This window comes from Platalea leucorodia (genome assembly GCF_965183815.1).
Source record: "Platalea leucorodia genome assembly, chromosome: 4".
Classification (NCBI taxonomy): Eukaryota; Metazoa; Chordata; class Aves; order Pelecaniformes; family Threskiornithidae; genus Platalea; species Platalea leucorodia.
In genome coordinates, this window is record NC_138826.1 from 87,519,219 (window position 1) to 87,542,768 (window position 23,550).

Sequence of the window (23,550 nt, forward strand, 5' to 3'; positions counted from 1 at the left end):
TGCTGTGGCACTAAGCAATGCAATAAGGAAATGGAAGAAAATATAGATACGAATCTCAGATCAATGCTTTATCTGTGAGGTGGTGCTGCCTCCTTAAGCAAAACCAATAAATATTCTCAGGCTAACCGCAACTCTCAGTGGTATTTCAATGAATGCTTCTACTTTTCTTTATAACTCTTCCATCAATTTTTATTTTTGTGACCATGTTCTCACATTCAAACTAACATAGATTTTGCAGCTGATATCACATGGGCTGGAATACAAATACTGCAGATGTTCACAATGCCAACGTATTTTAGGACATAGAAAGACAACCGAAAAATCTGTTATCTACTTCAGTTTAAGAGTGCTATCATACGGGAACAGTTTTTTTCCCCCAAATACTATTCAATGCATCTTGCTGGCAGGGGAAATTAATTTTCCAAACTCAGTCTTTAAAGGATATTATTTTTTTAATAGGAGCGTCTTTGAGATAGAACATATGCCCCTGTTTCTCTATCCACACCATAAAATGGTTTTCCCATTCATCACAAATAGCTGTTTTTTTCCTACAAAAGCTTTTATAGAGCCTGCCTCTGTGTTTTAACTGTTCCTGACACAGTGGATCCACAATCACAATTATGGCTGTGGACTGCAATACAATCCTAACACAAATGATAAACAGAGTCCTTATGCTTATCTGACTTTTTAAATATAACTTTCAAAATACAAAGAGGTAGGTAGACAGAATTATTAAGCAGGCTGGCTGTAACTGCCTGCTGAACTACTCAATTTATAGAAAAGATGGGGAAACCTGCGGGAAGACGTAATCCTTAAACTTCATTTACTACAGCCTAAGGTTACATGATTCTTCTCCGCATTATTATTGCACAGCACAAAAGTATGTACAAATATGAGGCCCTAATGGGGCCTTCCCTAATGGAGGGTCTGTCTAGCCTCCGCAAGGAATTGGTGTTTTAGGCCCTTAATGCCCCCGAAATACCTTTTATGCGCTTGCAAGTCAAGTTTGTGAAAGTGAGATAGCTAAAAGCTGAACAATGCAGGCCAATAATTTCTTCTAAGTCATGTATGATGGACAATTTAGAGAACTGTTTGCTTATGATAATAGGCATGTTACTAACAGAGCAGCAGACTGCTGATCAGCAGCAGTCAAACACAAAAAAATACAGGACCACATATTCTTTGAAATCTTCTTAGTTTAATACTAGTTAAGATGGCTAATAAATATTTCCAAAACAATCTTCATTCCTCCCCAAAAATGGGGGATCCTGCAGCCTACGGACTTCAGTAAGATTATCTGAATGAGTACTGTTTGCCTGGGTAAAGACAGCAGTTCTGTGTCCTGGCATTTCATCATGTCTGCATACGAAGGGATTTATAGTGAAACTTAGTATCTTTGAAGGCATCTTGATTTATACTTAAATGGAATGGCCAAAGCCAAGGAGGAGAGGAGTTAACAGCTCCCAGAAAACTTAGCTGAGGCATACAACACCGTAGTGCATGTGTCAGGCTAGCAGCCACACTTTGGGCCCACAGAACCGCACAGCTGTTACCTAACAGAATCAGAAGACGGGGATATCCAGTAATTTGGCTTTGGCTATGGCTAGGGCGTTTTTGATTTCACTGTGTGGCCTTAGAAACCCTCATCTTAAAGCCTACAGCAGCAGCAGATCCAGACTTTAATTAACCACTGAATTATTCTAATGCGATTGTGGCGAAAGATACCAAAATGCCTTGGGAAATCAAACAGCATCCTCAGAGAACGGCAGACGTACTGTTTACATGGGATATGTTTTTTCCATTAAAGAGAACAGAACCTAAATATACTAAAACTCATGTGAAATTAATCTTCAGAAACGTTTAGCTGCGTAGCATTATAGATCATGGTGTACAATGACATCCCAGCCCATAAAACCACCTTAATCAGGGCCTCTCTCCTATGGCACCATCCTACTTTCAACTAACAACGCTTTCAGATGAGCCGAAAAGGGGTACTTTGCTCTCACCATTACAATTTCTGCTCTTCTTTTCTTTGCCCTTTTCAAAAACATGAAAGCACTGGATTGCTAATTACTTTTATCCAGCCTATAGGAAAATTAGTTTATCTTCCTGATCAAAGCAAATTAGGCAGATCATGGCTGATTAGAATGCAACAGTAAAATCTCCATACTTTCTATTCCACCCCCTTTTCTCTCAGAAATGGGGCCTGTGTCAAATATGTAGGTATTTCCCACGGCCAGTCTGGACTCTGTTTCCAACAGGCTCTGGGGCTGGGACAATGGTTCTTACACAGACACTGAAGTTCTTTAGTTCAGTCATTGTGCAAGGAAAGAACTGGTAACCCCTTAGCTAGCATCTGATGAAACATCTAGATTTACATATTTCCCTAATTGCATTTTTTGAATGTGAGTGAGATTTATCTGACCAGAGTTAAATGCCTCCTTTATTCTACTACCCAAAATACAAACCTATGCTCTCCAGGCAGTTGCATTTGGTTCTGATCCCAGCATTAAAAATTTGTTTTTCGCTATAGTGGGACAAAGCAATGCCTACCTTTACTTCTCAAAGCACGATCTAAAGAATGGCTTGGCTAGTTGCTTCCAAGGTGGCTGCTGCATTACATTGCAAAACTGAATACCATTACTCCTTCTAAGTAACGGCTTCAAGCAGCATTTTCTATCCCTCTAGTATTTTACTATTCACTTTTTACCCTTCATAACTCACTTCCCTTCAATTTGTGTTCTATGGCTTTAACAGATGAAAGCCAAGCTATACTGCTACTTTATTTATAACCAATTACTATAAATTAACAGTAAATCTCACATTTAGCTCCATTTAAACATCACTATGCAGCTGCCCGTTTGAAAATAAAATGGTTGCCTTCTTTCACTTCAGTGGGCACAATACAAAACATCCATTGAGCTTTGCCTTTATTGCAGCTGCCAATGCCCAGCCGACTTTTAACAAACCAACCAAGCGGAATAACAATGCAGCTGCAACATTTTATGGTATTTCTGTTAGTTCTCTTTTGAGACTGAAGGTGTTAATTAGGAATCAAAGAATACAACCCTGCCAGCTTTCTTTCACAAACTATACACTGGCCACTGCAGTTTTCAGAAGAAAAATAAATCTAATAAAGGGACAAAAATGTTGTTTGTCACACCAGTAACGTGTATTTAAGACCCTTTGATCACAAGCTTTTTATGTAGTCTTGTCAGACAGGCTGAAAATATTTTTTCCTCTCTTTTCTCCTTTCTTTAGGCTTTTCTGAATACTGATTCTAGGGTTGTCTGGAAAGGTGAAAAACCCAATAGTAACTGGAATGCTTTACAGGTTAAAAAACAGCTTTGCTGAGCAAGCCAGCTTTAAATCAAATTCAATCATAATCGTTCACTTTTCTGATTCAAGTGTAAGTTGTTTTGAAACACAAATGATCTGTTTCTGCTATAGAGTTTACTAATTCTGTGTATCATTTAGTATTTCAAGCATTTAAACATAGGCAGGTGTTTTAATATTAATACATCAATTGTTTTGTGGAACCTCACTTTAAACCATCAAAAATGACAACAAGAATGTTGTAAAATATCCATTACAAACATATTTTCACGTGTACCATACAACATATATTCGATATTTTATTTACACTTATTAACCATAATCGTATTAGAGTATCATATATTCAAAGGTAGCAGCGTGAAGTCGTTACCTTTAATCTCTAGTCAAAGTTAAAACCTTAAAATAGGTTTATGAAGTTAGCACAACTGAGAATTAGTCAAGCTTGCTAGCTTACCCAGCAAGAGCTTTCACTGTTAAATGCACAAATCATGCCAAAATCCATTAATCCTGCCAGGGAATGGCAGAAAGAAGCTCTGGTTGTTGATTTAATGATAATGAATTGAACAGGCTCTTAAGGCTACCTGCAGAGTTTTCTGAACTGTAAAACAAATAAAGTCAATTTTAAGAAACACTTTTTACAGAAGTATGTATAACAATTTTCTTTGCCTTAAACACTATGTAGGAGAAGCAAGGTTTTAAAATACAGATCTGCTTATCTTGTTACACATTTAATATAACTCCTTATAATGTTATATATCTAGAAAGTGATTATAAAACATATTTGGGGCTTTTGCTATTTTGTAATCAAGAAATACAGAATTGGCTTGAAAATGTTAAAATACAAATCTTAGTAACAAAAAAAAAAAGTTCTGGTCAATGTTGCCATGTTGTATGTCTCATGTAAAGTGCAGTCTCTGGCTACTGTAACAGACACACAATGAGACGAATTATACTATAAAGGTACTTTTTCTTTAGTGTCCCAAGTGTACCATTTCTTACATTCCCGAATTCTAGAAAAATGAAACATAAAATTGGAGAACGTTTTTTTAGAAACACAAACATGTCTACCTTTTGTTTTTTTTTTTTTGTAAAGTGATATACAAGATGATAACCTATTAAATGTGACTGACTGTCTCTGTTTTACTTGTTGAGCATTGGTTGGGGATGCAGAATTTGGCTTGATTTTCAGAGCAAGCAATGGCAGCTGGGAGGCAGAAGAGAATATTCCCTTTCTGCATATGGAATAAGGTAAAAACAGCAAACATATTTGAAATTGGCTGCTGCAATCACTTCCTACAATGTTTTTTTTCTGTTATTGCATCTTAACAGCGCCACAGTGTCTAAAGGAATGAAATTATTCTTGTAGAAAGATGTCAAGTATATACACACAAGCCATACTGCTCTCCATAGGGTTAATAATAATTATTAGTGTCTCGTTGCTAATAATTTGTTGGAAGTTCTGCTCTGGATGATATATTTCATAGCTATTTCAGAGTAAGGTGGCATTTTCAACTATAAGCTCATCTCTGATGAGTCTTCTTTCATTCTCTTAAACATGGTCTCCTGTGGTCTATAGGCTAAGGATATATATCTCGGGTGAATTTTGCCATTAAGCAGACAAAACATTTTACCTGGGGGTACTTAAATATGGAGTGGAGGGGATTTTTTTTTTCCAGTTTTGGAAAAGTTTTTTACCCAGTCATTATTTTGAAATTATTTGGCGAATAAACTTCATATTTATTTGACACACAAATGCAAGAACTGCTCTGCATGATTGCTTTTATAGAGCTATGTCTGGGTGAAAAATTTTCTCTCAGTTGACTACTAAATTGAACCACTGTAAGTGAACTCAAGTTCTCTGAGAATGTTTACCTGCTCAGTTTTGCTGAATTCTAGACTCATCTGGAATAGTCTGAAGAATTTATATTGTGCCTGTTATAAGCACCTCCAATGGAATTTTTACAAAATGCTATGTTTATCAACTATACCCAATTAATCAAGGCAAAAGACTTTTGCTAATGAGCACATGACTACAACTAAATCAAAGATAAGAAAATCCCATCCCTATGGTTTTCTGTATGCTCACTTTTTGCATTGGAAACTGCAATGGTACAAGAGTACTTGAAAAGTTTTCCACTCCCCTTCAGTTGCTCACTGAACTCCCCATCAGTTGTCCCTGTCCCTTCAGCTGTACTGGTTCGGATGTTTCAGTGGCTACGTTCTAAAACAGATGAGTGAAATGAGATATATATTTTTCAAAGACCAGAAATGTGTTTCTTTTTAAACTGGATTATTTCATAGATCTGCTCAGGAGCACAGCCCAACAAACAGCTGAGTCAGCACAGCCGAAAGAGATGAAGCCTAGAGCCGGAGGGTGGAAACAACTGGCTTCAAGCGGGTAGAAAGCCAACATGAACATCTTAAACTCTGTTGCAGAGGGACTCTTAATATGGAAGCATATTTTTTCTGAGTTTCCTATTCCAAATCCAATCATCTTCCAGAAAATTCTGAGCACTATCTTCTTCCAGTTCTTTGAATTCAGAAACTTAACTAGCAAAGACAAGCAGCTCCCACTCAAGGAATTCAGCTGTAGAAAGCAAGTTCTTTTCCCAGTGCCCTGCCCTGCTAAGTGAAATCAGCAATTGTGCTTGAGCTGGGAGTGTCAGGAGTCAGCACACGTGCTGGCACCTTGGAAGTTCACTTTTGGTGGTCTACCTCTCCTAAACTGTTTTTCCTCATAGATCTAGCAAGTCCTAATCTGTTACCTTTCACAGCTTGGAGAAAAAGTCCATTTCGGTTTCTTATGCTTTTGCATGAGGAGATTCTGTGCTGATGGGACCAGAAGTGTATAGATAAAACATATCAGAAAATAAAGCATATAAATCAAGCTTTTCCTGTCCTCTTTCTCATCTTTTCCACTAAACAATCAATAAGATGGTTAAAAGATTTCATGACTTACCCTCAAGTACAATCTTTGGACCAAACCCAACATGCCCACTACATCCTCATTCTGTTGTCCTTTCAGGCACAGTAATTATAGCAAAGAATAAAACTGGCTCTCAAAGTTGACTTCGGCAATGGCACTGATTTTTGATTACTCTGTATTTTTTTATTTTGGTAAGCAAAGAATTGAAAAAAAAAAAAGAAATTTTGTATTTCTGAACATTCACTATTTATTTTGAGAACTCTAATCTAAAGGAATTTTTAAAAACTTACCATAAAAGCACACACAAAAAAAGATTAAGACTGTTTCGTTTAGAGAGAAGATGAATACAATGGTTAGACTACACATATATCTCCTCTTCATAATGAGAAACAATCCTCTTCATAATAAAGAGATTCCTGTAATAATAAAGCTATCAATATTTAATACTTTAAAAAGCACTCTGTATTTGTAAAAACTGTTTTCTTGAGGCAGCTGAAATTAGTATTTTGACAGCATTTAGAAAGGGTCAGTGTGCTCTCAGGAATAAGAAAATTCACAAGTATATTAAAATACAATGGAATACAGGGATTTGTTTTCACTTATAAGGTAGCAGTTAAATATCCTCCAAAGCAGCTAGGCGTGGTTGCTGTTAGAATGAGATCTAGATTTAATTGCCTTGGTCTCATCCATTTTGCAATCTCTTATTTTGCCCTTCAGAATACAGGTTGCCTAATAATTCAAATCTGATCTTCCCTATTTTAATTGCTTTATAATTTGTAGACTCTTGAATAATCTGACTCTATGTTATCAGAGCTTACACAGTTCACTGTGATAACAAGACCACTCAATTTTCAGATTTATTTGACAATAACTACTTCCACAAAGAGGACGGACTTAGGAATATGGCAGAAATCTAGTCAGTGATCTGAGGATCAAATTTAGACAGCTGTCTTATTCTCTACTGCCTGTACACTTGCAGTCATACTCTTGTTAATCAATGTAGTTGTATAGGTTTGCAGATTTCCAAAGTGACTGCCAGGCACATTTAAATGACATATAGCACATAAAAATTAATGTAAAAATAAATATTCTAAGGCCCATATATTTGCCAGAACCTCCTTCCCAGCCTGTATATAGGCACACACAACTGCAACTTAAAGGAAATAATCTTCATCTTATCAGTTAATGTCTTAAAAAGTGAGAGACTCAATAGCTAGAAAAATCTTATGAAAAAACTCTTCCTAGCTCAGGAATAGCAAGCTGAGAAGCTTGAAAAAGCTTTGCTTTCCCATGTAAGGCATCTCTTTCCTACTTTAATAGCTTAAAGATGGTAAGGATAGAGGTCTTAAAAGCTGTATAGGCACTTAGAGATGCAGATAGAAAACACAGACTTACTAGGAAGGGACCAGGCACCGAGTAGATGATACGGAGGTGATAGTCCCCACAGCTGGATTGCCTGATGTAACACCAGTAACACCACGATCTGTCTTTGCTTCCAAATGCAAAACAGCTAGGTCTGCAGCTGTATCCAGAAGTACGCAACTGCCAAACTCCCGTGAATATAGGATACCTTGGTATCCAAGGAAAAATTTAATGTATAACAGAACTTCAAAAGTATTTCCACTGTGACAGAGTGAAAGATTTGTTTATGTCTGTAGAAAACATAATACGTACAATAAATCCAATCATTTTACCAGAGAGCCACCTAGAACTAGCAAAGCTTGTAGTTATATTGTCAGGTCTTCTACATGTGAAAATTTAAGAGCATAGATATAAGCTTTTTAAGATCCAAGAAAAGCCAATGATTTCAACTACTGAACTAAATTGATAGTTCTGACATATCTTCATAATTTTTAACAGAACTGGGGAACAGTGCTTCACTGACCCAGCTGTGGATCAGTCCAAATGGGGCTCACTTGCCTCTAAGTAGCCCTCTCAGGACGAGGCAATGGTATACGGCAAACCTCCTCAGAAGCCAGCGAAAGACATTTTACATTCTCTACTTGACAGTTCTGACTACTGGAACAGTTCCCAGGATATCTATGAGCTGACTGCTTTTCTAAAAAGCAGCTTTAGGCCTTTTCTACTTTCTTTGTGAGCTGTGCTGCTACCCTAAGTAACCTATAAAGGAAAATATTTTAAAATGGCAAAAGGTACCTCTAGCCACCCCTGCCAGGCCTGAATTTTAGAAGCGGCATAAACTCTACTCCAATATCCCTTACTATAGTCTTCTTAATTAGTATCTTTCGAAGCAACTGCATCATGCACTTTGTGAAATACTGAAAGAGTAGCATGAGGTACAGAACTGGTATTAAAATCAACCTTCTATTCATTTTAATATCACTCAGCCTCATGTATATACTTACATGGTGACATCTCAAACTTGTTTCTCTACAGTTGGAAGCTTAAGTGTTATTTATTTATTTATTTAGAGAAAATTGCAGGTCTATTCCATGTCATACGGTTAAAGACATTATTCCATGGTCTAACGTGTACTTTCATTTGTCTAGTTTGAACTTTTATCCATCAATATTGTGTCTTATGTTAATATGTTAGTACTCAATATATTATGTTAATGCAATCTGTGCTCTGAGTGCTTTACAACAATTTTAAAATTAGTTTATGATCTCATGCCAGCCGTAAACCTAACCATCCCCTTGCCTATCAGAACATTTAATTATGTATTTTTACTAAATCTGGCAGTCAGACACAACCCTGTCAACAAAATTATTATCAATATGAAAGAAATAAAAAAATATTCATAGGAAATAAACCTCTTGATTTTATATGAGCTGCATTATCTATTCTGATGGATGATGACGTAAAAGGAAAGACAGATATCTGAATGTTGTTGGGGTTTCTTTCTCCACACTTAAACCGCTGTGCACTGATATCAAGCTCTGTGCGCAGTTATTTCTTTATACTTGCCCTGACACATGACAAAATATTAAAAAAAAACAGAAGTGAAAAACATACATATATTACATCGTTAAAATACGTAAGAATTATATGTTCTGAAGCAGCACTGTAGAATCACCTTAGTATGCAACTTCGAAGCCTTTTTCTCGTAGCATAACTACTGAGAAATTCCACCTCATATTTCATCTTCATCAATAATGGTGCCATAGTGCATAAAGAAAAATTCTGAGCTCCCTTTGTTCTGTGTCATCCTTTCCACCTGGTGCAGCTCTGGGCTGTTTCTTTCAGGTCAGCTTACATAGCGTTGAACCATGCGTTCCCGAAGTGCACCCAAGGTCACTGCAGTAGCAACAGGCCTGCTCTAATTGCACCCAAGTGGACTGACTCAGGCGTTTGCCTGTCACGCTGCTTGAAGACCTCAGTTTGCTTAATAAGCCTGGAGCTGCTCCATGAGTCAAACAGCATACAAATATACTAGTTGCTTTGTCAATTCTTTAGACCCATCTTCTAAAGAGTCACATTGGCTAGTACTGGTCCAAGGTATTTCATTGTGAATGGACTTGATAGCACAGAGGAAAACTCAGATTAATGTCTAAACCTGCTAATGAATGTTAGATTACCAAATGTTTCCATTGCCGGAATTGTTTCTGATAAACAACACCATTTTACAGATAGAGAACAAACAGATGGCTTATTTCATGTCTGATTTTGTTTCACTCTGTTACACCTAGGTATGTATTTCATTTATCTTTAATGCTAGCAGTGATATTACTGACTGAAAGAATACAGACATAATGCTTTGCTGCTAAGGTGTATTTTTTTTTCCTTTATGTCTTTCTGTTATTATTCTCCTGTGGCTAGGACATCCATCCATTTACCAAATTCCTATTACATGATGATACACAGAGTGCTTATTTTCATTTGGTCTAATCTTGATCAGTACATATTTATTGAACAACCACCTTAATGCTGCCTTATAAAAGCTGTGAACACTTTAATGGAAGCTCTCCATGCTGAGATAATCAAAACCAATAATGAATGCCATTTACAATTAATTACTATCATTGTGTACTTAGGTAATTATTCATTCACCAAATATGAAAACCAAATCTGTTTGTGTACTCAACGTATGGTGATATTTGGATAAGAGTGAGTAATTTCCCTTAGACTCACCATGACCCAACAGAACCCTCTACAATAAAACTAACTGTGACATACCAGGAGCTCAATTCATACCATCAAAAGGCGGTTCAGTTCTGGTTTCACTGGGAACCAAATTGGCTCATAATTAAGTTTTCACAAACCCTTATCAGAATAGATTAAACTAGCAGCATGTTGAGAGCATGCAGCGTTTCCCTATATACTTCCCACACAGAGATACAACACTGTAAATAATACCATCCAGTGAATCTGGATATTACAAATTCCTTGTGAAATCAGATGCTCTTACAGCACGGCTCTATGGTCAGACAGGCAGAAACATAGAGCTACATGACTGCAAGATGCTGTATCCGTGATTGATGATAAATGTAGAAAACAGACCACATCTGGCTTCAGGTTTACGGGATTCTTCACAGATTGACCGGAGACAGCCATTGAAGGCAGAACAGTTGAGGCACCAGTATGTACAGAAATGTGATTTTGATAACTCTATTTGGTGTGACAGTTCTTGCTGTCTATGATAGATGGAACAAATATATCACAGCGCTGTGTAAGCATCCTCAAAAAAAAATCTGTTGCTCTTTTCACTGAATACTATCAACAAGAACGAAGAGACTGAAAAACAACAGAAAATCCCTCCTTCCTCAAACTGCTGGAAAGTCTGTACAGTTGACCACAACTCCCTGACACAACACAACACAACTTTCCTGCCAGAGTCTATATCCTGACACAAATGGCTGTATGCTTAAAATCTTTTTTTCTAAAAAAAATTTCGACTTTTATTTATTTCAGAAGGACAGACACCATGCGCAGTAATGACATATTGGAAGCTTTTCTGTCAAGAGTTGGCACATTAAAACCGAAGTGAATGCTTCATTTTAATTACATTAATGCCTTTCCAAAAACTTCAAATTTTTCAAATTAGATTTATTTTAGCAGTACCAATTCCACAGAATTAAGTTAGTTCCATTAGTATAAGCAGAGCAAAACTACCTGAAGTCTTTTTTGGCATAAGTCTATTAAATTACACACACGGAATGACATGCAGAGATGAATCTGGCACTGGGTCTTTTTTTCTCCATTCCCTATAATGATTTATTTTAAATATTCCATCCAAATAACCTAAGAAAGACTTCTGCTACAATGTTCTTCCACATATTTCTGTTTCTACACAATGGCTTTTTCTATTCTAGATGAAAGTTTCTTGCCTTATCAGTATTCAGTAAGCATTTGTTTTATTCTAAAAACATGTACTTCAGGATTTCAAGAATGTGTTCAGCTATGCTCCGTACTGTCTCTGGCCTTCAGGCAGATAGGATGTTCCAAGATGCTTGTCCTGCCCTTTCTTTTCACATCTTCTGTCTTGGCCAGAAAGAAGTAAAGTTCTGGCACTCGGCAGTTCACACTACTCTACACATGTACAGGCAACAGGTAAGAGACAACGTGAAGCCTCCATATGCCGAGGAACTCACAGCCTTCCCAGATGCTATTCTCAGATCATGAGCTTTCACATTGTCCCTTTTCAGTGCTAGACCTAAATAACACCACATGAACCCCTTATTCTGCTACCAATTACTCTTCCACAGTGCCCCACACTCAATTTTTAAAAACATCCAGCAGCAGTACTGCAAACCATACTCTTCACCCCAGCACAACTATATACTTAGGTGTTAACTCCACTAGGGCCAGTTAGTTACAAACGTTTCTAATAATAACTATGCCAAGGGAACTGTACCCTACAAAGTCTTATTGCAGACACATGGCACTGATGTAAATTGTGATTTGCATTACTGCCACTTCTCCTGAGGGTTTAAAATTGGTTGAGCTGCCTGATGAGAGCCACATTTCACTACCCTGTAGCACCAATACAGATGGATTCCCAAGCTATCCGCCATCTCTTTCTTCACAATGCACTTTTTGCTTCTCTGCTGATCTTCCTGTAATAGTGTGTGGCTGTTGCACGTTAAAGTCAATATAGTGAAGCTCTCTGCAGGGACACTGTAGGACTGGAATTTACTCCCCGACCCTTGTCAGGTCACAAGGTTGAACCTGCACTTCTTTTGGCCCTCTTCCAAATCCTTGTCTTTGCACAGCTTCAGCATGAGTGCAGGCAATACTTCCATATTGCACCAAGCATATGGATCCTGTATTTTCTTGTCAGCAGGTCAAATATTGCTTTCAGACGCCTGCATAGACTTCACACTTGTTCCAGTAAGAATCTTATGTATTACAGAGTTCAGCCCACGTAGACAGCCATGAGCAAAACTGAAAGGCAGACATACATCCTTATGAAGAGAAGAAAATCCTTCGAGATTTCACCTTATTTTACCATGTCATACTCATAATTAGCACCTCATTAAGTGTTTTTAATCTACAGATCTCCAGCATTTATCAGCCACTACCAAATTAGTCAAACTCAGATGTAGGTAGTTGTCTCAGCCATCACATATATAGAGTAAGACTACAGAAAAGTTGCATGATTTGCTTAAATTTGTAAACTACTTCTTTCCTGTATCCAGGAGCAGAACTCAAAGGTCTCCCTACCTAGATCCCAGCTATAGCTACCTGATCATACTCCCTATCCCCAGAAGCAGTTCCTGCCCTTTCCTCATGCTTTCAAAATAGCAATCTCTGTGAACCAGGGTGTGTAAGAAACTTTGGTTTCTATGCCTTCATAAGGATGAATCTCATTTCTGGACACTGGACAACTTGATCTGTGCCCCCCCCCAAACATAATTGCAACCTCATCATGTGCATGACCAAAAGGAGAAAGATTTAATTTCCGAGGCAGCCTCCATGCCAAACTGATCAAGAATCAAGCTCAAAGGCAAGTTACTCATCAAGGTGGTTCAGAACAGGTAACTTTCAGCGATGGGTGAGAGTGAGCTTTGTCTTATCTTACTTGCTTCCTTTGCCAGCTATGACCTACTTCTCCCCCCAGGGTACACAGACTCATTTACAAACTCAGTGAATGCCAAATCAGTGCAGTTACACTTCCCTTAATGCTGACATCATCTCACATCTGTTCTCTCATTCACTTAGACTAGCATTTATATTATCACAGGATCCAGAAGACATGGTACAACTGGCATTGTAAAATGCCTACTGCTGTGGAAACAAGGGCTACGAAAGTTGTATTTCTGTGTAATACCAGTGCTGTAACTATTCCATCCTCAAGCAAAGCAGACTGAAGTATTTGGTAAAAGAACTAATAGCAAAAAACCTGAAGAAAATAGAGAAGTATTAGTACTAAACACCAGCTTTACTTTTCTACCTCCCACCTCCCCTTCATAAATATCAGCATCAAATTATTGTACACTTTTCATGGGAAAAGTTGTATGACACAAGCACAAAAAAAATGTAAGACTTAAAGGGTTAAGTTTATACATAATCATTACACAAATTAAGTCCCAATCCAGCAAATACTTCTGCATCACTTAAGTACTTAATGCTTAAGTTTGGTAACATCAGTAAGCATGGTTACTCTCAATAAAAAAGAAAGCATTTATTCAAGTGTTTGCAAAAGAAGGGAGAGATCTTGTATGGTGGGAGCTATAGTTGTTTGTACTGCTTCAGGCTGATTGATAGATACTTTTTTTAATTTGCCCAAAGCCTGTCTATACAAACACATCTCCACACACACAATATCATATCTCCTGTACAAAAAGACTATACTTTTATATTATAATGAAAAAAGTTTTAGCAATTTTTTATCAAACACGTCCTTAAAATTACTTCATTGCAATTACATAACTTAATACTGTTGAAAGATAGTACGTTCCAGATTAAACTAAATATTCATTCTATGTAAGATTTTGAAAAATTTTGAAAGAAAGGCTTCTAAATTATTTATGATATACATAATGCTTTAGGCTGTGTAATGAGACGGTGTAGCAGAACATCTTAGTGAAACTATTCCACACAAATGAGTTGGCATTTGGGGAAAGGGATAATTGTTTTAGAATTATTCAAGGCCTTGATCCGACAAACATTTGCACATGTGATTTCAGTAGAACCATTCCTGACACTAAAGTTCACTATCTGGATAAGTATTTGCAGGACTGGAGCCAAATCATACAACCGGGCCCAAACTAAGAGCCCATTTGTTATGAATAAAATCTTAATTTGAAAGGGGCTGATTATTATAATTATCACTGTTGGATAACACTACAGTTCAGAGTAATTATTTTTTGCAGCAGTGTCTAGCCATGAAAATACAACTTGTCCTCTCTGGGATGGACCTTAGTGCTGTGGCCACCACCCCCAAAACCCAAAGCTCATAGCTAAAAATTAGTAAAACATAGCAAAATAATAAAAATGGAAGGTGATACAGAATGTGCTGTCTGAGCAAAGGCCTTATCAAGCTGGGGACATACTGTGCCAGTTCCTGGGGATCTGCACTGCTATCCCATTTCATTCCTGCTTGGAGTTCCAGGTATTGCTGGTGCCTAGTATAATACTAGCTGGCTTGTGCTCTCTCAGCTTGAGTGATCACATCTCTCTGAGCAGCAGCTTACAGGGGTCTTTTTCATATAAATGGCAGACATTCCAGGATGGTATTTCTATTTGGGTGCCACTGCTTTAATACTCATTCCAAGGTCTCTAATTAAAAAATTCCAAGCCGTTGTCCATAGACTTTTAGGAAAAAAGCATGCTTCTTGGGACTTGTCCTGGTTTTGGCTGGGATGGAGTTAGTTTTCTTCCTAGTAGCTGGTATAGTACTGTGTTTTGGATTTAGGATGAGAATAATGTTGATAACACACTGATGTTTTAGTTGTTGCTGAGCAGTGCGTACACTAAGTCAAGGATTTTTCAGCTTCTCATACTGCCCTGCCAGAGAGGAGGCTGGAGGTGCACAAGAGGGCTGGAAGGGGGCACATCCAGGACAGCTGACCCAAACTGGCCAAAGAGATATTCCAGCCAGGTGGAGGAAGGGGACAATTGGGTTTATTGGACTGTGTGGATTCGATGTCCGGGCACATCAGACCCACAGGAGTATAAGGCTCTAGTGGACACCAGTGCACAGTGTACCCTAATGCGATCAAGCTATGAAGGGGCAGAACCCATCTGTATTTCTGGAGTGACAGGGGGATCCCAACAGCTAACGGTATTGGAGGCTGAAGTGAGCCTAACTGGGAATAAGTGGCAAAAGCACCCCATTGTGACTGGCCCAGAGGCTCCGTGCATCCTTGGCACAGACTACCTTAGGAGAGGGTATTTCAAGGACCCAAAAGGGTACCAGTGGCTTTTGGTCTAGCTGCCTTGGAGACAAAGAAAATTAAACAGCTGTCTACTCTGCCCAGTCTCTCGGAGGACCCTTCTGTTGTGGGGTTGCTGAGCGTCAAAGAGCAACGGGTGCCGATCGCTACCACAACGGTGCACCGGTAGCAATATCACACCAACAGAGACTCTCTGATTCCCATCCATAAGCTGATTCATTGACTGGAGAGCCAAGGAGTCATCAGCAAGACTCGCCCACCCTTTAACAGCCCCATATGGCCAGTGCAAAAGTCTAATGGAGAGTGGAGGCTAACAGTAGACTGTCAGGGCCTGAACAAAAAGTCACACCACCACTGAGCGCTGCCGTGCCGGACATGCTAGAACTTCAATATGAAGTGGAGTCAAAGGCAGCCAAGTGGTATGCCACAACTGATATCGCTAATGCGTTTTTCTCAATCCCTTTGGCAGCAGAGTGCAGACCACAGTTTGCTTTCACTTGGACGGGCGTCCAGTACACCTGGAATCGACTGCCCCAGGGCTGGAAACACAGCCCCACCATTCGCCGTGGACTGATCCAGACTGCACTGGAAGAGGGTGGGGCTCCGGAACACCTGCAGTACATTGATGACATCATCGTACGGGGCAACACAGCAGAAGAGGTTTTTGAGAAAGGGAAGAAAATAGTCCAAATCCTTCTTGAAGGCTGGTTTTGCCATAAAACAAAGTAAGGTCAAGGGACCTGCACAGGAGATCCGGATTTTAGGAATAAAATGGCAAGATGGGCATCATCAGATCCCAATGGATGAGATCAACAAAATAACAGCTGGAATACGTGGAACAGTATCCTGGGCCTTGAAAAGCAAGTCCTATGGTGACATGGCACCCCAGGAAGAATTGAGTCAGACAACGGGACTCATTTCTGAAACAACCTCATAGACACCTGGGCCAAAGAGCACAGCATGGAGCGGGTATATCACATCCCCTATCACGCACCAGCCTTTGGGAGAACTAAACGATACAGTGGATTGTTAAAGACTACACTGAGAGCAATGGGTGCTGGGACGTTCAAACACTGGGATACGCCTTGAGCAAAAGCCACCTGGTCAGTCAACACTAGGGGATCTGCCAGTCGAGCTGGCCCTGCCCAGTCAAAACTCTTACGTACTGTAGAAGGGGATAAAGTCTCTGTAGTGCATGTAAAATATATGCTGGGGAAGACAGTCTGGGTTATTCCTGCCTTGGGCAAAGGCAAACCCATTCATGGGATTGCTTTTGCTCAAGGACCTGGGTGCAGTTGGTGGATAATGTGGAAGAATAGGGAAGTCCAATGTGTACCTCAAGGGGACTTGATTTTGGGTGAGAATAGCCAATGATTTGAATTGTATGATGTTAATTACTATGTAATACTGTATATCATTAGTTTTATGGTGGCTATATGCCATATCAATGGTATTACAGTAAGAATCACCCAGATGAATGAAGAATGAATTTTGATGAAACCATTGTGCATCACTTGTTTTGTCTATTCTTTTATCATTGTTATTATTTTCCCTTCTTTTTCTGTCCTATTAAATTGTCTTTCTCAACCCACAAGTTTTACCTTTTTTTTCCTGGTTCTCTCCCCCATCCCACTGCGGGGGAGTGAGCGAGTGGCTGTGTGGTGTCTAGCTGCCTGCTAGGCTAAACCACAACAGGACTAAAAACGGGGGTACCATGAGTTACCATCATATATAGTCAAAGCTGTTGATTGTCTTAGTTTTGTGCATTTGTCATTTAAACCTTGATTCCAAGAGAGAGAAGAGGGCAGCACTCCTTCAACAAGTAACAGTAACATCATTTCAGGCCCTACCCCTCCCCAACTGCATTTATTTCTTTTCTAATTCTCCAGGCATTAAATTTCTCAAATCTGATCAGTAAAATTGCACAGAAGTTTCTCAGGTCTTCTCGGCAAACAGTACAGAGCATGTAGCATAAGGATTTGCCACATGAATTGCTAAATCTCTGAGGAGTAAGCATGCTTTGATCACATCTCATTCTTTTTAAAGTTGTTAGGGTATTTTTTTCTAACTGAAGTCTAATGCTGTTTTGGTATGTCAAAAACACCACATCATGTTCTGCCCTCAGTCAATTCACTTGGAGCCAAAGGAACCACACCTTATTTACCATGATTTTTACTGGGAAAAGAATGAGATCTGCTGGACAGTTCAAGGAAGGGAGTCAGGAAAAATGCCATAAATTGTATTATTGAAGGCCATTTAAATAACCAGTAGAGAATTAAGAAATCAGTGCATGCAGATGAAATATTATCTTGGCCAACAAACAGAACAAAAGAAAGCGATCTGGACTGCTGCAAAATTGGTAGCAATTTTAAGCATCTGAAAGACAAATGACATCGGAGAAAAGACTGGGTTAACAAGGGAGCACTTGAGGAAAGTCTAATCTCCGCTGGCATGCTGACTGGGAAGGTCAGCCCAGTGCACGCGTTCTCAGCTGGAGTCAGGCTCCCTCTGGCCGGCCAATTGTCCTATGCACTTCAGATACCAAACCAAATTGAAGGTGCCTTCACCCTGCCAGCTCCTTATATTCTACCAGCTTAAAGACAGCTTCCTTTTCCCTGTCAATTTATGCAGCGTTTCCACAGAGCAAATGCTACAAGGGGAGCGGTAATGTGTGAGTGCCTTTTTTCCCCCCTTCTGAGCAGCACAAGGCTCTTTAGGAAGCAGTGTAAAGAGTTAATTTTAGCACTGTATTCTCAAGTGGGAAGAGTGACATTCTCTTCTTAAATACATTTTTAATCCAAACTTTTCACACAGAAGCTAACTTTGAGTTGACACACTATGTTTTGAAATTTAAAGCAAATCCCTTGAAAATCAGCAAACATGAACTTTAAACAGTTTGTTACTTCTTAAGTTTTTATGTACCTCTAATTTATCCATGCGTACATTTTACCTTTGCATACCTACTACTGCCATGAGTAGAGAAGAAATGTTCTGTTTTCTTTTCAAAAGGGGGATTTAACACTAAATTCTAAATCCAGAACCTGGATTCATCTTCATCGTCAACTGGGACAAGACTCAGATTATTAACTGAAATCACATGGCAATCATTTAATTTATTTCAGGTAGAAAGGCACAAAAACGGTTCACAAAGTTTGTAGCTATGTAAAGAAGTACTTTCCAAGAAAAGGCAGACATTTTACTAACTACCTAACACCTAAATCTTGTCAAGGGATCTGGAAGTTGAAAAAGACTTTATAAAGCTTACTTCTTCATAAGAAGATACCTTGCTGTTTGATCTCTTTGAAAAACTATCGTCATTCCCAAGATACCTTCAATGAAGGTGCAGACAAGACTTGAGTTTGCACTGTGAGATCAGAATGACTAAAATAGTGCACAATTAGCCCAAAGCGTTGGTCTTAATGTTTTTGGGTATTCCTGACACAGAAACAACTATCTTTCTTATTCCAGAAGTGTAGTTAATTTCTGGGAATATACGTTTTAACCTTCAAAAAGTAAATAATTTTTTTCTCCCAAATTCTTTAATTTTTTCCTCTTTAGTAGTCTTAAACACTTTCAGATACCCTATAGAGTTTTGACTGTCCTCTACAGGAATATTTATCATCAAATACAATATTATGGCAATGAATGAAGCAGAAGGCCAAAATTTATTTGAAGATTAATATGTTAGGAACCTTATAATATGCACTGATTTCTTCTTCATAGGTTTTATTGTAGTACTATCAATGTTACCATAGTTTTGAAAAATAATTTTTTCTTAATCAATTATTTCTATGAAGAATTAAAAATTATATGAATCAGATTTCCCCAAATGTTACTATGCGCATTTACAACGTACTCAAAATTAAACTTTTTTAATGCAAATAACACATATCCCAAAATAACTCATTAAGTAAACCATAATGTAAAACATAACGTACCATATGCTGCACTATATATACGTGTATGCATGCATGTCTATGTCAATCTAAGATGGTAACATTATGAAAATATTCCACTTAATATTCCACTTAAAATATTCCACTGTTTATCATTGAGAGTTTTTGATCACAAAGAATACAGCACCTGAACTGTTAGACAGCCCTGCCATTTATAACAAATTTATTTTTTTGTGCTATCCAGGCACATAACAGAGACCCTCAAAATCTTTAAGAGCTATCTTCTCTATTGTCATCTCATGAGATTTGAAAACAGATTTTTTTTTTTATACTTGTCATACTAAATATTCTTGAACAGGAGTTGCCAGATTTTACACTATTTTTAATGAGTAATTATTTAGGAGAAGTAGGGTGAGCATGTGGTTGAAGAATGGAGTTAGGATAAGGCATTCTGGCTTTAATTACTGGCTTTGTCATAAACTTTAACTCTAGCTTTGAGCAAACCCTTCTTTGCCTGAGTTTTCCACATCACAGTAAATGGTAACAATATTTCACTAACTCACAAGCTTGGTTTGAGAATTAATGAGGGTCCCATGTGCAAAAGACCTGTAGATCCTGGCTTCTTCTTTTCACTGTGTACTGATAGGAAAGTGACATGTTCTTAATTTGAAACAGAGACTCAGTGCTGCCCTTCATCAGCACATGGAATTCACATTTATGTCAACAGGAATTGCATTAAATACATTGAGTACATGATTTAGCCTAAAAGTAAATGTAGAAAAAGGAATGGAAAGAAACTCCTGGATTCTCCTTGTCTGCTCTTAAGAAGTCTAACAGTTCATGGCAGCAGACACATAATCATAAATAAAAAGATTTTTGATGGGAGGCAAGAATTGCTGCCTCGGAATATAAATGAGAATGGAGAAATGTGTAGCAGGTCCATCTGTAGACTACATTTAGCTCTGCTGCAAGAGCACCTTCATAGAAAACATGCAAAATTCAGTCAACATAATATATCATGCTCTGTACACATTTGTCCCAACATAAAACAAACTCTAATGGCCTCGGCACTTCAACTTTTCACACAATTTCCAGTGCACACCAAGAAAACGTTTACCTTTTTTTTTCTTCTATGTGAGTGTCCAGATAAGATAAAAATGACAGAAATTTAGAAAAAAACTTTAAAAGTGCAAACTTATCACAAGGTAGTACCACAGACAGTTTCTGGCCAGATATGTCTACTGTGCAAGAATGGAATTGATTAGAGAAGATTGGGGTTTTTTTTTTGGAAAGAAAGTTAATGTGAGTACGCAGTTTTAATCTCCTGCTTTGACCTGGAGTAAAAATTGTCACAGTGCAAAAAGACATTCCTGGTTTTCTGGGGAAAAAAACAAACAAACAAACAAACAAATCAAGGAGCATTTGGTTGGCTACTACCAAGCTCAGGAAGGCAAACATCTTTATAACAGGCAGGCATGTTTTTAAATTTGCCATTGCTTAGCCATCTACAGAAAATGAGACTTGACAGTTCTTTACAGAAGGCAGGTAGGAGCTACAACTCTGAATAATTAGGCAATAATTAATCAATCCAAGGATAACAGCCCCGTAAATTTGGAAAAGGGCAAGTGTAGCTGCCTATGTGTATGAACCAGTCTTTTATACTGTTACACTGCCTGTATGCAGCCTTGGTTATTTGAAAGTCTGCCTGCCCCACAGTGGGGTTTTTTTACATCAGGGTGTACGCTACTGAACAGCAAAGAATTCTTGACTGGAGAATGACATTCCCCTGCTGAAGGACAAGAGGATTTAAAAACAAAAGTGCGGACCAGATCACAATCCTACCAAGAAGCAGGTTCCCGGAAGTATATATCTTTTCAACAGCAGAAGACCACAGCAGTGGTATTTTGACATCAGCACGCATATTTATGTTCTCTTTTTCTTCATAAAACAGCCAAACAGTGGGTTCTCTAAAGTTTTTCCAGTTTTAGCATTCCTCCAAGCAACCCTGAATTTAGGGCATCTACTTCTTGACACAGGGAACATGCAGCTTAAGTATGCCTTTATACCTCCACTATCTATTGTTCTGCTTATCACTTTACAAAGCACCGGAAAACATTGTGTCTTGAGTATACCCACAATCCTGACGTATTACTTTTGAAACCAGTGGCAGACTTTGTGTATGTCTTAAAGACTGCATCTTTATTAAATATAGACAAAGTTCTGCTCTACTGTAAATGGTCATTCAATAATGCCGACTCCTGCTTCTTAACACTACTAATAGCTTTGACTTTGAAATGTTTCTGATAAAGGAACCTAAAACTGATCTTATTAAGATAAATTTCAGGACAGTATTTACATCCGTAATATTTAGAAAAGTCTTTCAGCTGCACATCCTCGTTCTAAACCAATGCTATTTTCACTAAGCTAAGCTCTCTCCCAACATATACTTAGTACTTAGATTTTATTGGTTGCACTTCATTTCTACCTTGCCTATGCTGTCATGTTTATACTTCTCTTAGAAAGGTCATTTCTAGTTTAGTTTAATCTGCTTTCTCAGATGCAACGTATGTTTTATGTCATTTGAAGAATGGTATTAACAGAGAATCGAGTTCAGAATTATCACTTTAGTGCCCCAGACACACAATACCGTGAAAGCATCTTTACAGTAACCATAGTAGCAAGCATGTCAACAGCATCTCAAAACATACAGACGGACAAACACATTCAGACACTGACATACTGTATGCTGGATATGGAGGATAAGTATTAAATTAACAAGCTGCTGGCCATGCAACCACAAAGAACTGTATGAAATCAGTAAGGAGGCACTAAAATAACTTCTAGCGCACCAACACTTTCAACACACAAAACCAAGAGAGGCTAAACGATGACCCTTCTGCCAAAAAGAAGAAAACAAAGAGAAAGTTTCCCCACAGTTTTGGGTGGTGTTTTGCTAACACAAAGTTTCTCCCTTCTCGCCGCCCCTGTCCCCCCACACGCGGTAATTCAGCGCGCCCGAGACGCGGAGGAGTTTCCAGGCGCCGCAGCCCGCCCCGGCGGGGATGCCCCGTAAGGCGGGTACTGTGCGGGGGGGGCGGGGGGGGCTCCGGCGGGGCCGGCCCGGGAACGGCCCGGGGCACGGCCACCTGCCCGCCGCGGGCCGCCCCGGCACCGCACCGGTCTCCGAGCGCTGCCCGCCTCCTGGGAGCTCGTTGCCTTTCCTCCACCCGAGGGGAGATCTGTTAAAGATTAAATCAGCAGCAACCGCAGTTCAAAGCCCTGTCCCGGGAAGCAAAGGTGAAGATAACGTCCCTGCAGATCTAATCGAGTTTCTGCTGTTGCAATCGCTTTTAATTACCCTCTAAACGGCACATCACACAGCGATCCTCCAGGCGCCGGACCGGGCACCGAGATAGCGAGATACCCATAAACGCTTTACAACCCGCCCGCTGATTAAAAAGCGATTAGAAACTTATTTGAAGTCGGGTGTTTTCTACGGGCAGCGGCGCGGCGACGCACCGACCCCGCGCGCCTCCTGTCACCGCCGGGGGCCGCCCCGGGCCCTCCCGCGGGGCCGCCCCGCCGCTGCCGGCGCGGGGGCGGCCGCCGCTGCCCCCTCCCCGGCCCGCCCGCTCCGGCTGCCCACACTTACAGGTAGGAGGTGAAGACGCTGAGGTTGGCGGGGACGGCCGTGAGCCCCAGGTCGGAGCAGTCGGCGCGGACGAGCATGCCCTCCTGCTCGCAGCGGCACGGAGCCGGGCAGCCCCGCGGGCGCTGCCCGCCGCCCCGCGCCCCCCGCCGCAGCCCCGGCAGGCAGAAGAGGAGGAGAAGGAGGAGGGCGCGGGCAGCGCGGGACGTCGCCATGGGGCCCGGGGGGTACCTAGAGCCGCGGGGCGGCCGCTCTCATGCCCCGCGGCGCGGCGGGGGCGAAAGGCGGGCGCCCGTCTGGGCTCGGGGAGCTGCTGCGGCCGCCGCCGCCGCGCCGCTGTCTGTGGTAGCATCTCAGCTTACACGCTGCTTTAAAGCCCTGGAGCCGGCACTGCGCGCCCGCTGACGCCGCCCCAGCCTTGCCCGCCGTAGCGCGGCGGGCCCT

General features: G+C 39.9%; 1 protein-coding gene across 1 annotated transcript in view; it reads right to left on the minus strand.

The window, feature by feature from the left end:
• The window catches only part of LGR5 (leucine rich repeat containing G protein-coupled receptor 5), a gene marked incomplete at both ends in the record, with an annotated part of 94,033 nt that extends 70,712 nt beyond the window's left edge, over positions 1-23,321 (minus strand). The window contains one exon of the mRNA XM_082311382.1: positions 23,110-23,321. Within this exon, the coding sequence (XP_082167508.1) occupies positions 23,110-23,321 (212 nt within the window). The remainder of the gene's footprint in view (positions 1-23,109) is intronic.
• Between the last annotated feature and the right edge of the window lie 229 nt (positions 23,322-23,550).